Here is a 16,354-nt window from a genome sequence, read left to right on the forward strand (position 1 = left end):
AAGTTTACTGACCTTCCTGAATGGTGATGTCCACAGTTACACCAGAAGATGGATGCAGAAGGTTTTGGTAATTCTGTGCATTTTGGTCGAATAACTGCACAAGAAGAGCACATGTCTTTTCATATTCACATCTGCTGACAGTGCACAACTGCTCCAACTGCTGAAACACAGTGGCAGTATCATCCAGTGGATCATCTAAGTGATCTCTGCAAACACAGAATAAGTTTGCAGACAGCATTAGAATGTGAAGGACTTTTATTCACCACAAGTAAACTTTATGTTAAATAAAAATTCTATAATAAAGGAATAAAAGACAGAGGCAGGAGGATCACCTGGGGCCAGGAGTTTGAGAACAGCCAGGCCAACATAGTGAAATCCCGATTCTAAAAATACAAAAATTAGCTGGGCATGGTGGCACACACCTGTAATCCCAGCTACGCAGCAGGCTGAGGCATGAGAACTGCTTGAACTTGGGAGGCGGAGGTTGCAGTAAGCTAAGATCACGCCACTGCACTCCAGCTGGGGTGACAGAGCGAGACTCTGTCTCTAAAAAAAACCAAAAAGAAATAAAAAATGAAATGTATTAGTAGGTAAAAAATAAAACTGTCTATATCTCAAGATGGCATGATTATGTAAATAGAAAATATTTTTAGAAACACAAAAATGCTATTCAAACTAATAAGTAAGTTTACTAAGGTCATAGCATGCAAGGTCAACGTACAAAATGATGGGTATTAGTATATATTGGCAGTGAACAACCAGAAATTGAAATTTAAAAAACGGTAGGCAATAGGAAACATAAACTATCAATTAAATCTACCTAAACGTATGCAAGATCTTTAGGCTACAAACCATAAAACGTTTGATGAAAGAAATCAGAGAAGAGCTAAATAAAAGACAGACACGCTCAGAGACTAAGCGACTCAATATTGTTGAGATGTCAATTCTTTCCCCAAGTTAATCTATAGTTTCAATGCAATCCCAGTCAAAATCCCAGAAGAACTTCTTTGTAGAAACTGAGAAACTGATTCAAACATATATACAAAAAAGCAAAGAAAGGAGAACTGCGAAAACAATTTTGAAAGAGAAAAGCCACTTACAGAACTCATACTATCTGGTTTCAAAGCTTATTATAAATCTAATCAAGACAGGGTACTGGTGAAAAAACAGACACATAGATTAATGAAGACAGAGTCCAGAAATAGAACTACATGTATGTGGTATATTACTTTCTGACAAAAGCATAAAAACAATTCAATGAAGAAAGGATAGTTTGCTACACAAACGATGTTGAAATAACTGGTCAGCTATCTGCCAAAAAAAAAAGAAAAGAAAGAACTAGCCTTATATCAGCTAATACACAAAAATTAGCCTGAAAGAGATCACAGACTAAAATGTAAATTCTAAGAGAAAATAAAAGAAAATCTCTGTGACACTGGGTTAGTTTCCATAGGTATAACAACTAAAACATAACACTTAAAAGAAAAAATAAAGCACTGGACTTCGTCAAAACTTAAAAATTCTGCTCTTCTAAAGACTCTGTTAAGAAAACGAAAAGGGAGAGGGCTTCCAAGATGGCCGAAGAGGAACAGCTCCGGTCTGCAGCTCCCAGCGAGACTGATGCAGAAGATGGGGGATTTCTGCATTTCCAACTGAGGTACCTGGTTCATCTGGACAGTGGGTGCAGCCCACGGAGGGCGAGCTGAAGCAGGGCAGGGCGTCACCTCACCCAGGAAGCGCAAGGGGTAGGGGGATTTCCCTTTCCTAGCAAAGGGAAGCTGTGACAGACTGTATCTGCAGAAACAGTACACTTCTGACCAAATGCTGTGCTTTTCTCACTGTCTTAGCAATCCGCAGACCAGGGGATATCCTCCCATGCCTGGCTAGGCGGGTCCCACGTGCACGGAGCCTTGCTCACTGCTAGTGCGACAGTCTGAGATCGAATTGTGACACTGCAGCTTGATGGGGGGAGGGGCATTCGCCATTGCTGAGGCTTGAGTGGCTCACAAGTGTAAACAAAGCATAGACTGGGCGAAGCCCATTGCAACTCAGCAAGGCTTACTGCCTCTATAGATTTCACCTCTGGGGCAGGGCATCGCAGAACAAAAGGCAGCAGATAGCTTCTGCAGACTTTAACGTCTCTGTCTGACAGCTCTGAAGAGAGCAGTGGTTCTCTCAGCACAGCGTTCGAGCTTTGAGAACGAACCCACTGCCTCCTTAAGCAGGTCCCTGACTCCCGTGTAGCCTGACTGGGAAACACCTCCCAGTAGGGGCCGACAGACACCTCAAACAGGCAGGTGACCCTCTAGGACAAAGCTTCCAGAGGAAGGATCAGGCAGCAATATTTGCTGTTCTGCAGCCTCCACTGGTGATGCCCAGGCAAACAGGGTCTGGAGTGGAACTCCAGCAAACTCCAACAGACCTGCAGCTGAGGGGTCTGTTAGAAGGAAAACTAACAAACAGAGAGGAATAGCATCAACATCAACAAAAAGGACATCCATACAGAAACCCCATCTGTAGGTCACCAACATCAAAGACCAAAGGTAGATAAAACCACAAAGATGGGGCGAAACCAGAGCAGAAAAGCTGAAAATTCCAAAAAACAGAGTGCTTCTTCTCCTCCAAAGGATTGCAGCTCCTCACAAGCAAGGGAACAAAAGTGGACGGAGACTGAGTTTGACATGTTGACAGAAGTAGGTTTCAGAAGGTCAGTAATAACCAACTTCCCGAGCTAAAGGAGCATGTTCTAAACCAATGCAAGGAAGCTATGAACCTTGATAAAACATTCCATGCTCATGAATAGGAAGAATCAATATTGTGAAAATGGCCATAACACCCAAGGTAATTTATAGATTCAATGCTATCCCCATCAAGCTACCACTGACTTTCTTCACAAAATTGGAAAAAACTACTTTAAAGTTCATATGGAACCAAAAAAGAGCCCGCATAGCCAAGACAATCCTAAGCAAAAAGAACAAAGCTGGAGGCATCATGCTACCTGACTTCAAACTATACTACAAGGCTACAGTAACCAAAACAGCATGGTACTGGTACCAAAACAGAGATATAGACCAATGGAACAGAACAGAGGCCTCAGAAATAACACTACACATCTACAACCACCTGATCTTTGACAAACCTGACAAAAACAAGCAATGAGGAAAGGATTCCCTATTTAATAAATGGTGCTGGGAAAACTGGCTAGTCATACATAGAAAGCTAAAACTGGATCCCTCCTTACACCTTATACAAAAATTAACTCAAGATGCATTAAAGACTTAAATGTAAGACCTAAAACAATAAAAACCCTAGAAGAAAACCTAGGCAATACCACTCAGGACATAGGCATGGGCAAAGACTTCATGATTAAAATACCAAAAGTAATGGCAACAAAAGCCAAAATAGACAAATGGAATCTAATTAAACTAAAGTGCTTCGGCACAGCAAAATAAACTATCATCAGAGTGAACGGGCAACCTACAGAATGGGAGAAAATCTTTGCAATCTACCCATCTGACAAAGGGCTAATATCCAGAATCTACAAAGAACCCAAACAAATTTACAAGAAAAAAACAAACAACCCCATCAAAAAGTGGGCAAAGGATATGAACAGACACTTCTCAAAAGAAGACATTTATGCAGCCAACAGACATAAGAAAAAATGATCATCATCACTGGTCATCAGAGAAATGCAAATCAAAACCACAATGAGATAACATCTCATGCCAGTTAGAATGGTGATCATTAAAAAGTCAGAAACAACAGATGCTGAAGAGGATGTGGAGAAATAGGATCACTTTTACACTGCTGGTGGGAGTGTAAATTACTTCAACCATTGTGGAAGACAGTATGGCAAGACATTGTGCACATGTACCCTAGAACTTAAAAGTGTAATAATAATAAAAAAAAGAAAATGAAAAGGTAAACAACAGAGAAAATATTTGCAAACACATAACAGAAAGACTTGTGAAGAAAATATACGGAGTGCTCAAATCTTAATATAAGAAAATATACAACCTAATTAAAAAATGGGAAAAGGGTTTGACTAGCACATTACCAATGAATACATACAGATGGTAAATAAGTGCATGAAAATATGCTCAATATTATTAGTCATTAAGGGAAAACCACAATAAGGTACCACTACACATCCATCAGAATAAGTACAATTTTTTCAAACTAACAATATCAACTGCTAGTGAGAACACAGAACAACTGAGTCTTTCATACATTGCGAGCAGGAATGCAAAATAGTACAGCCACTTTGGAAAATAGTTTGGCAGCTTCTTATGAAGTAAAATACATGCTTAACATGCATCCCAGGAATCCCACACCTAGGTATTTACCCAGGAGAAACAAAAACTTATGTTCGTACAAAATCTGTGCAGGAGTATTTACACAGTTTTATTTACAACTGCCAAAAACATAAACAACTCAAATGTCCAGCAACAGGTGAATTGGTAAACAAACTGATATATCCACAAAATGGAATACTGCTCAGCAATGAAAGGAATGCACTAACACAACACACAGGAATCTCAAATGCATTATGCTAAGTGGAAAAAAATCAGACTAAAAAGCTGCATACTGTATAATTTCATTTATAAAACATTCTGGAAAAGGTAAAAAAAAAAAAAAAAATCACAGGGACACAAAACAGATCAGTAACTGCCAGAGATGAGGGTGAGGAGAGGGGCTGACTGAAAAGGGAGCCAAAATAACTTTCTGGGTTGATGGAACTATTCTATATCTTGATTGTGATGGTAGTTATACAACTGTGTGCACTTGTCAGAAATCATACAACTGTACACTAAAAAGGGTGAATTTTAAATTTATACCTTTATCTTAAAAAATTCCAAGTATCTAAAGGAAATACAACAAAAACATTTAGTTTTTGAATACCTCACAACTATGGCAACAGATTCCAACCGAGAAGTGATAAAGGCCTTCGTGATTTCTGGTGCATAAGTGTCTAATAGATGGGGTTCAGTTGATTTCACAAAAGGAACAGATGCTACCATCCTTTGCCACAGAGTTAATAAATAATGAACACTGTTAGGAGCAACTTCCCAATGCTACAAAGAAATAAAGCAGAAGTTATTTAAAATATTACATCTTCCTACAACAAGAATTACAGAACAAAGTTACTAAACATACATTTTTAAATTAACTTTTATTCTTATCATATAACTAATGAACACTTAATATAGCAAATTTGTAAATGCAAAACAGTATAAAGAAACCAACAACTCTATTATTTTACCACCCGGAGTAACATTAAAATATGACTCTACTTCCCTCTAATCATTCCATGAATATTTTTCAGAGTTGATATCATGTGAAAAATATGATTTCATAACCTCTCCCTTAAACTTATAAAAAAAACTTTTCTATAGTATAATCTGCAAAAATTTTATTTCTTCACATAGATTTTATTATAGTTTCTCAAGCCATTCTTCAATTATTAGATATTTAAGTAGCTTCTCAATTTTTATTATATACATTGCAATGAACTTTTTTACCTAAAACTCTGCAATTAACATTTCCAGCAAAGTAATCAAATTCATAGATGCTTTTAAAATACCCCCACCAACCCTTACCAGGAAGTTTTTTAAAACTGGCTACAGTTTAATATAATTACATATTTTTACCTACCTGTAGGCTAGTAATGGTAAAATTAGCAATCAATCTAATAACTTCAGGATATTCCTTCACCATAACTAATTCTCCCAGCTGATAATTTGTCTTTAAGCGAGCCAAAAATCGACAAAATTCATGATAATTACCTGGATCAGACAAACCCTAAATTATGAGACAAAAAGAAAGCCTTAAAAACAAGCCAACCTACTGACAATAAAATCAGTAAAACCCCAAAGCATCTTAAGTCTCCCAATTCTCATGGGTACTTACTTAAAATACTCTGTGTCAACTGGATAGTTAATAATGTAAAAAAACAGAGGAATTTCTGCTAGGTTTAGTTTTGTCATCAATGATTAATAATAAAGAATCCAAAGTAGAGGTCTTGGAAGAAGATCTGCATCACAATGACTAAATTATAATTTTTGAGAAGCTATTATAGTACACAAAAGCGTGTATGTGTGTATGTGTGTGTGTGTACTGTGGTTTAAACAGAAGTCAACAAAGGACCTGGAAAATATTCACGATTAAAAGTAAACTCTAGGAAAGAACAATACTCACCAGACTTAAATGGTGTATACTAGCACACAAATAACAGAAATTTTCTGAATTAAACTAATATTTATTGAGTATCTACAGGCACTGTACCCTCAAGCAACTCTGTGTCTCTCCACGTCTCTAGTCATTCAAACAAATTACTGCAATGTTAGGAACAACACTGAACAAATAACTAAAGTTGAGGAGGATAGATTTAAAAAAAAGAACAAAAAAGGTCCTGCCCAGTTGTCTGTAAGCTACTTGAAAAGAGTTTTAGTATGCACTGCAGCTGGCATGAAACAGAATTCATATCTTTGTAAAACTGAAAGTCTCTAAGCAATTTCATTCATACGAGCTCCATGAAATATACAGAAAATAGAATCTAATTATTAAGGACAAATAACCAAAAAAATTTTGTAATCATGGATCTTTAAAACATGTCTGTGATTCTAAAACAACCTAATATTCATACCAACTTTTACAGCCATGAAACATCAACATAAGGATGTTGGAAAATCATTTAAGATAAATTATCAGGTATTAGCATATTATCTTCCACCTATCTGTTGATGATAGTGAGTTAAATTAAAAACTTTAAAGTATATTGGTAAAATCCTCTTTATCGGCTAGACAGAAAATTTCACAACTATCCTAACATTGAAAAGATAAAATAAATGCATAACCCATAAAGTACTTCTGAGATATGCAAAAACAACTGCTTTTTGTAGAACATTCTTATTGAACAAAGATATTACATATCACCCCCCAAAATTAATAACCAAGAGAATTAGATAAACCTCCTTAAATCATTTAATCTTTAAAAATCTGTATTTTACAGATATTTTAAACCAAAAACAAAATAAAAAGTAAAACAAAATATTTTATCTAAGCATCCAAAATCATTCAATAGCAGCTTTGCAATTCTCTGAAATGAATATTGGCAATGAAGCTCTAAAGTTAATGCAGAAAAGATTATAAAATCTACAAACTCTTACTTGTCCACAAGAGGGCAAGAAAACATTATTTCATAATTTAAGGCCACTTGCTCCAATATTAACATTCACATTTATATTATGTCTTATAGTTCAGAAGGTGGACATACTGAATTAATCACTTCAGTAGTTTAAGAAGTGCAAACAAAGAAATGTAATAGAATAGTAAAAGACAGAAGCATTGTAAGATATATAATCTCTAGTCATATTTGCCTAAGAGAAAAAAATAAGAGAAACACAGAAGTCAGCCATGGAAACAACCATTTTTAAAAACTACCCATCTCTACTACAAATGAGATCTAAGAGCTGAGCATGGTGGCTCATGCCTGTAATCCCAGCACTTTGGGAGGCCAAGGCAGGTGGATCACTAGAGGTCAGGAGTTCGAGACCAGCCTGGCCAACATGTTGAAACTCTGTCTCTAATAAAAATACAACAATTAGCAGGGGTGGTGGTGCACGCCTGTAATCCCAGCTACTCGAGAGGCTGAGGCAGGAGAATCACTCGAATCCAGAAGGCAGAGGTTGCAGTGAGCCAAGATCACGCCACTGCATTCCAGCCTGGGCAACAGAGCAAGACTTCATCTCAAAAAAAAAAAAAAAAAAGAGCTCTAAGGAAGATAAATATGATACTAAATATTTTCTTCCAGAATCATAATAAATTCATGATGAGTTTATTATGTGCCTTTAGCTGAAAAACTGTATCTGTATACGCTAAGTATTAAATTACTTCATAAATACCTGAGGGTTTTCAAGTATCCTTTTTACTCCCTTAATTAAATTACCAAGGTACTTGGCACGTTCAGGACTGTTAAATAAGGACCTTCTCGTCGAAGCAAACTGAACTAAACATGAAAGTGCCTAAAAAATACCAAAAAAATTTCATTTCAATTTTCAAAGTAACTGTGGCCACATGTAAGGAATACTAGTCTTTACATTTAAAATGAATTTAATCTTAATGCATTATAGAATATAATGCATTATAATGCAATATAAAAAGCATTATAGAACATAAAAATAATAAAAGCTAAATATCATCAACCACTTCCACCACCCACAATCCTTCTACCCCATCATTAAAATTCCTATTTGTATGTGTTTCCCTCCAATGTTCTTTCATTAACAAAATCTGCCAGTTCAAGGCCTGGACATGCTATACATTTAATAGGCTCTCAATTGCTTATGATGCCCAGTTCCATTTTCTAATGAATCAGGTTTTCTACCAAAAACAAAACATGGTTTTGTGGTACAGGCATGTTTGGAAAACAGTGCACATTATGTACTGTGGTATCCAGTGGGAGGGGGTGGGGGAACCTGTAATTTAATCCAGCATATTCCAAATTTAGTTGGTCAAGGAATATTTTACACCATCCATTAGCATCTTAAAAAACAGTCTGAAAATGGTGCTGGAAAAGGTAGGTACTTTATGGTAAGAAAGGAGACAAAAATCAAATGATGCCATTTTTAGATGTGCTCCAGTTTGCCACAGCCCCTACCATTAGAACTTAAAACCCAAATTAAAAACAAAAACAAAAAACTCCTTAGAAAACTCAGAAGTATAAGCACGGGAACCACTGGTGTTATTAAAAACACCTGGGGCTTGGGGGCAAAAAAGACCTGTGTTTGAATCTCAATGCCAATACCTTCTTTGTTGCCCTGGGGGAAGTCACTTAGTCAATCTGGGTCTGTTTTCTGTTTTTCTGGGTCTACATAGTGGGGATTTTATTATTTATCTTTCAGGGCCACTTTGAGGATTAAGTGAGATGAGTATCACACAATAAATAGGACATGTCCAATAAATGTTCATTACTATCTCTCAAAGCAGATGTTTTCTACTTTATTTTTTAAGCACTGGTACCTTTTTTGTTTTATCCCAAAACATAATTACATGAAACCATGGTTTTTAAACAACTAAAAGCAAGACTGTTGTAACTGAAAGACAGAAGGCTGTGGCCCCAACTGGAAACATGAGGTACCCTAAGAAACCCACTTTAAAAAGCACTACCTTAAACTCTAGATTCAAGAGAAGACATGTTTTTTTTTTAAAGGACATTTCTGTGAATGCTTTCCTCCCTTTTAGGCAACAAGACACCTAAACATATATATCACTGATATATACTTTAAATCTGGAATATGTTTTTTCAGAAAATGGCAATATAAGAACTCCCCAGCTTTACTTCTGCAAGTTTAAACATTAAACTTACAATTTTTTAATAAACTTGACATATTTGCTTTAGGCTCCGCAAAGATGGAGCTCAGAGTCTCAAAGTTCTATGTAACTATGGAGTATCAAGAACTTTTTAAGCATGCAATAGAATTTACACTGATTCAAAAAACAAATAAATAACTGGCTTGATGCACACAATTCAAGTGAGTAGATTCCCTTCCTTTCTTATTCAGAGATCTGAAGGGTGCAGCCTTCTGTCAAACCTAAGACATGGACCAGGCAAGGTTGAGGAAGAGTTAAAGAGTAGTAGAAGGGAAAGTTCTTGTGTGGTGGTCAGCTGCTGGACTTAGGCCCTGTGGGAACCGAGTAGGAAAAAAATATATATTTAGAGATTGGGAGGTTGTCCTGGTGCTGGGCAAGAGCTAAATTAACAGTTACTGGTTCTAGGCTCACCCATGAAATAAATTTATGTAATGTTGACACAACAAAAATATGACAAATAGTTTAAGCAGTATACATCCCAGAAAATGTAAGAACTTATTGTGAAATGTAAACTCAATTGAATATATAGACAGAATTTTTGAAGTAAATATATACCACTCCTTATTTAAATTAGATAAAAATCACAGGTATTTTTTAATGAAGTAATGAATGACTTTTACTTACTAACTGAGACAGTAGTGGTGGAAGTGAATGATACAAATTGAAGAAAAGATCCAGTGTTTCTGGTTCCAGGAAAACTGGGGAAAAAAAATATTTTCTAACACCATTACTTTCAATTCAGAGATCTTAACAAAGTAAGACAATATCACACAAACTGAGAAATCCAAGCCCTCTGCATGTGGCCATTCCTTCCAGTTAGGCCTATTTTTAATTCCTAGCTATTTTCCTTTGAAAGCTGAAATAATACAGAGAGAAATTAACTAGTGAGGCTCTTCCTCATTTCTATGTAGCACTACAGTTTGAACTGGAAGAATCTTCTATTTTCATTTGTAATAAAGTAATATAAACATTGAGAATTCAAACAGTATCAAAAAGTAAACAGTACTAAAAAGCTTATAATAAAAAAAAAACTGTACCCTATTCCATTCCAACTGCTTTTCAACTCTTTTGCTATAGTTACATTCACAATAGCCTATATTATTTCTTCATTTGATTGTTTTACTTTAGATATTTCTTCATTTGATTGTTTTACTTTAGATATCAACTGTAACGCTTTAGCTGTCTAATCACTAATGCCACATCCCTACCACTCTCTCCACAATCAATCCTCTCAAAAACCCATCCACTATCATCACAATTTGTGATTAAATCAATTCTATGTGTTTACATGTATTATGACTATGTAAATAATATTAACGGCTGAGCTGTAATTACATCACATTTCTAATACTCACTGGACTTAATCATGGCATCTTTTCTGTGCTTAGTTGTGTATCTGTCACTAATTCTCTCCAAATGCTCTGACGGATTGGCACAATGTTCTTCATGACATGTTCCACAACATCAATAGCATCAAATAACCCATCATTTGCATTCACCCACCCCTACCTCCCAGAGCCTTCAACGTGAACTGGTTGTTCCTTAACTTTATTGTACAACTGTAGCCTTTTTATGTCTTTCACTGTCATCTTGTGTTCAAGTGCCCATTTCCTCAATTCCATTATCTTCCACTTTCTTTGTTTGTACATCAAGTAGCTTCCTGAGAGCAAGTACATAAGGGATAAATTTTGGAAGGACTTGAATATCTGAAAATGTCTTTATTCTATCTTAGATTTGATAAGTTTGGTCTAGTTTGGAAACAATTTTCCCTCAGAAGCCTGAAGATACTACTCTGCTGTCTTCTAGCTTTCAGTGCTGCTGTTGAGAAGTCTAATACCTTCTTGACCCCAATCCTTTGTAGGAGGAGAATTAGACTTACTTTTTTCTTTCTGGTAAGTTTTAGAATTTTTTCTTTATCCTTACTATTCTAAAATGTCATGATTATAAAACTTAGTGAATATCTTTTTTCATTCATTATGCTGGGAACTTGGTGGGATCTTTCCGTTCAAAAAATGCACACGCTTCGGCGCTGAGAACATTTTGGGTTACTGTCTGTTGGCAAATTTCCTTCTTTCTCCATCCTCTCTTTCTGGAACTCCTAACCACCACACCTCCTTAATTTCATCTTCTAGTTTTCTTATGTTTTTCCTATCAAACATCTCCTTGCTTTTTTGTTCTACATTCTAGATTGTGTTAACTTTGTCTTACAACTTTTCTACTGGATGTTTTATTTTGGCAACTGTCCTGTAAATTTGGAACATTCTCTGAACAATATCCTGTCCTTGTTTCAGGGATGCATTATCTTATCATCTCTCTGGGCATATTCATTATATCTTTCTGAAGTTTATTTCTACTTTTCACCTTGTCTCTGTTGCTACTAACTACCCTCCATTTTAAAATTAAACTTTTTGAGATAACTGTAGATTCATATGCAGTTGCAAAAAATAATACAGAAAGACACCGTGAACTCCTACCCATTTTCCTACAATGGTAATTTCTTGCAAAGCTACAGTATAATATCTCAACCAAGAAACTCACATTGATACAATCCACAATCTTATTCAGATTTCCCAGTTTTACATCTACTTGTGTGTGTGTAGATCTGTGTGTTTAGTCGGTGAAATTTTTATTACATGTATTGGTTCATGTTTCCATCATCATAGTCAAGATACAGAAAACAAAGTCCCCTTTTGTTGTTGTAGTCTCTGATCTCCATATTAGAAGTTTTTCACAAAATTAATACTGTTCCTCTATTATATCTGATATCCATGATTATGAGGCCTCTCCCATTTTATTTCTTGAGAAAAAAAAAACTCTGGTCTTGGAAAGTAAAGTAGAACAGGTAGAGAAAAGGGAGGAAAAGGCAGTCACCTAGCTGCACAGGTGGTAGAGAAGATCCTGGAGAATTTAACTGTTCTGAGTATAGACTTTTTATCAAACCCCGTCAGCCCTGTTTCCCAATTCTGAGTTCAGAGGTACCTTAGGTGCCACCATTTTTCTGGAACGTGGGAGAACAAATTAGCTTCCTTTTTCTTGGTATCCCTTTCTATAAGCAAGTTGCAACTCTGCTCTTCTAGGTCACTTAATCTAATTCATTCTCTTTATAACATTGAAAAAAATGTTGACATCTCTTGACAACTCTTCATACTAAACTTTTTTCTTTCTCATGACGACTCTTCATATTAAACTTTTTTCTTACTTGATCTCCAAGTTGTTGAAATCTGCACTGTGCAAAGATCATTTGCAGAATCATCTATTGAACTGCCAATGAAGTCAAAGTAAAGGCAGTTAAGGACCAGTTTCAAGATCTTCATTACCAGATTTTGCTAACATTGATCCTGAAGGTTTAAAGGTTTGGCCGACACCTGAAAATGATCATAAACAGAGTGGAATCCTGTCCATTTAGCTCTAGTGCGGTCCTTGTTTTTCTTTTTTCCAAAATCAAAATATGGAGGTTACTATAATACAAATTAGAGAAAACATTTCAATATTAGCCATCAGCAGCTACTTCAGGTTACAAATTCATTTGAGCTCTTTTTTTAATTCCTAGCAAAAAGATAACCATACACAGGGAAACTATATTGCTTAATACTGTGCCTTTATGTTGATGACCCTTCACACCAAACTTTTTTCTTACTTGTTCTCCAAGTTGTTGGAATCTGCACTGTGCAAAGATCATCTGCAGATTCATCTGCTGAACTGCCAATGAAGTCAAAGTTAAGGCAGTTAAGGACCAGTTTCAAGACCTGCATTACCAGATTTTGCTGACATTGATCCTGAAGATTTAAAGGTTTGGCCAACACCTGAAAAAAGTATAAAATCAAAACACTGTGAAATATATCAATAAATTTACACTTCATGAATTAAAATAATTTTTCAATGTCAAATGAAAACTAGTAAAAGAGTTTACAAAGTTATACTGTTCCATATATGAGGAAGTAATGTTACTTTCTTCAAGAAAAACTGGGTTAACTTCATGCATAAAACAATCACATTCAGCTAATAAAGGCAATCAGAACTCTGAATGTTGGAGGAAACTCACAAAGCTTCTGGAGAACAATCCTATTTCCAAAATAATGCCCATTCTCATACAAACCGAAAACAATTATACCTTTTAGAGATATATTGTGAAATATTTATAGAGGAAATTATATGAAATTTGGGATTCTGCTTGAAAAATAAAGAAGTGGGTAGGTAGAAATAGAGGGCAAACAAGATTGGCCATGAGTTGCTACTGTTTAACTGGCTGATAGCTTAACTGGTTATTCTATCTACTTTTGTGTATGTTAAAATTTTCTATGCTAAAAGGAAAATTTTAAGATAATAGAAGATCCTTGGGTCTGACATAGTGTGGCAGTTGTCATGTTACTATACCAAAGAATTGAAGTAATTGGAAACTAGTGCTTATTGGAGCATACTTGCAGAAATGCTATATTATACCAATTATCAGGCTTGAACAGCATGATGGAGTCCCTATATCACACAAGAGAAGACAGAATCATTATGAATCATGCTATCACTAATATTCAATAGGGCACTAAGTAGCAAATGGGGAAATACTATTTCCCAAAGAAGTTGTTAAAGTCAATGATCTTGGCTAAACTATGAATAAATTTTGATAGTTGATGAATCAGGAAAATATTGTCATTTCATTTTTCATCTGTATCCTTGCAAAATATAAGCAAGCAGATAAAGAAACTAATACTCAATTCGCTTCCGTAATTAAAGAATCTACACTGGGAAGGCAATGAAACTGCTACCTAAAGATAAGTTATTAGATTCCCTTTAGGTTTCACCTTCTCATATGCCCAGTGAGTAAAAGTGAATTTTTTGGAACTGCTTACAGATTTATGCAAATTTACTATACTTAAGTCTGTCCACAATAATTCTTTAGAAGGCAGAATTGGGGGGAAAATCCAACTGAAATTATTTTGAAACTCTTAAAATTTCCCAAATATTCTAACTAGGAAGTTGAATTTGAATTATTAAATAACTTACCTCTTTTAAAAGAGAGCATGCTAGCACTAAAATGTCTTTGAGAGAAGTATCACGAAATGAGGTAGCTATTTTCCTGTGTTTTGCTGAAGGTCTAGAATAATCAACCTAAAAAGATAAAGATGAAATTAGTTTAACCAGACCTTTGAAAAAGCAAAGCAAAATTTATTAAAAAAAAAAAAAAAGGAAATAAACTTGAGTAGAACCCAAGTTTCTAGACTGTTTTAATTTAATGTTCTTCCTACAACCCAATTCTAAAAACCAAAGTGAATCACACTTTCAGAGGCAGTATACAGATTACAAAATAAAAATAGATACTAAGACTATTAACTCCTGAACCATGTACCATATTTTACACCATGCAGTAACAACTTCCCTGTTCCTCACATTCCACCTGTAAAATGAGAAATCTCCAAGACATTCTCCAAATTCTAACTTTGTCTATGAATAAGCAAACTGAATTAGCCACAGAAAAATTCTTCTAGTTGAAAGTGATATTCCTATATATACCATATATGTCATTGGTTCATATATCTTTGATACTATGAAAACAAGGCAGAAATTATAAATAATCAGAAATCTGATTTATTATATAAGGAATAGTATATTCCCTCTGAATACTTTATTAGCTAATGACAAATAATTTTTAAGAATAAACTAAGACTAGCTATTAGGCCTCTAACCTAAAATGTAGTATATTCAAAATTATACTATTAATACCATTAATATTTCCATTTATCAATAGGAAACAGGCAAAGCTGAAGTCTGACACTCATACTAACATTAACACTATGGTCTACAGTTGCGATAGCATTACTATTTATTTTTATTGCTATGTGGAAGAAGAAAACAAACCATTTTCCTTGCTAGTGTTTATAGATCGGAAAGAAGCAACGGACTCAAAATTGATTATGTGATACCTCCTAAGCTCCAACATATAATTTAGATTATACTCAATTGCCATATTTCCTTATAAAAGATGAAACATAACAGAAGGCCAAATGATTACACAAAGTAGTTATGGAACCTATACCCAATGTGTAAGATTTAAATTAGCATTTTCAGTGTTCCTAATTTTTTTTTTCAACTTTCATTTTAGCTTGTGGGGGTACATGTGTAAGTTTGCTGCCTGGGTACACTGCATGTTGCTGAGGTTTGGGGTATGAATGATCCTGTCACCCAAAAGTTAGTTTTTCAACCTTTACTCCTTTCTATCTCTCCCCTGTCTAGTAGTCCCCAGTTTCTACTGTTGCCATCTTTATGTCCACGAGTATCTAGTGTTTAGCTCCCACTGGTAAGTGAGAACATGTGGTATTTGGTTTCCTGCTCCTGCATTAATTTGCTTAGGATAAGGGCCTCCAGCTGCATCCATGTTGCTGCAAAGGACGTGATTTCATTATTTGTTATGGCTGCATAACATTCCATGGTATACGTGTCTTTTCTTTATCCAATCCACCATCAGTGGGTACTAAGGTTGATTCCATGTCTTTGCTGTTCTGGATAGTACTGCAATGAACATGGAAGTGCATGTTTCTTTTTGACAGATTTGGGTTTTGGGGGATATATACTCGTAATAGGATTGCTGGGTTGAATAGTAGTTCTATTTTAAGTTCTTTGAGAAATCTCCGAACTACTTTCCACAGTGGCTGAACTAATTTACATTCCCACCAACATAAGAGTTTCCTTTTCTCCACAGCCTTGCTAGCATCTGTGGCTTTTTGACTATTTAATAATGGCCATTCTGACTGGTGTGAGATGGTATTTCATTGTGGTTTTGATTTGCATTTCTATGATGATTAGTAACGTGGAACATTTCTTCATGTTTTTTGGCCACTTGCCTTCTTTTGAGAAGTGTCCGTTCACGTTTTCTGCCTATTTTTAATGCCTCTCTTGATTAATTTAAATCGTCTCAAAGTCTGTCTCTCCTACAACACTTTCCCCAATATATAAAAATATTTTTCCTTAATACAAATTAAAAGCAAAGAGC

General features: G+C 35.4%; 1 protein-coding gene across 1 annotated transcript in view; it reads right to left on the reverse strand.

The window, feature by feature from the left end:
• Positions 1 to 16,354, reverse strand: part of RANBP17 (RAN binding protein 17) — a 431,565-nt gene that overhangs the window by 364,898 nt on the left and 50,313 nt on the right. The window contains exons 6-12 of the mRNA XM_050794341.1: positions 14,371 to 14,475; positions 13,010 to 13,175; positions 9,997 to 10,070; positions 7,905 to 8,024; positions 5,656 to 5,802; positions 4,903 to 5,075; positions 13 to 206 (exon numbers count right to left, since the gene is read on the reverse strand). Coding sequence (XP_050650298.1) covers positions 13 to 206; positions 4,903 to 5,075; positions 5,656 to 5,802; positions 7,905 to 8,024; positions 9,997 to 10,070; positions 13,010 to 13,175; positions 14,371 to 14,475 — 979 coding nt within the window. The remainder of the gene's footprint in view (positions 1 to 12; positions 207 to 4,902; positions 5,076 to 5,655; positions 5,803 to 7,904; positions 8,025 to 9,996; positions 10,071 to 13,009; positions 13,176 to 14,370; positions 14,476 to 16,354) is intronic.

Source organism: Macaca thibetana, chromosome 6 (assembly GCF_024542745.1).
Source record: "Macaca thibetana thibetana isolate TM-01 chromosome 6, ASM2454274v1, whole genome shotgun sequence".
Lineage (NCBI taxonomy): Eukaryota > Metazoa > Chordata > Mammalia > Primates > Cercopithecidae > Macaca > Macaca thibetana.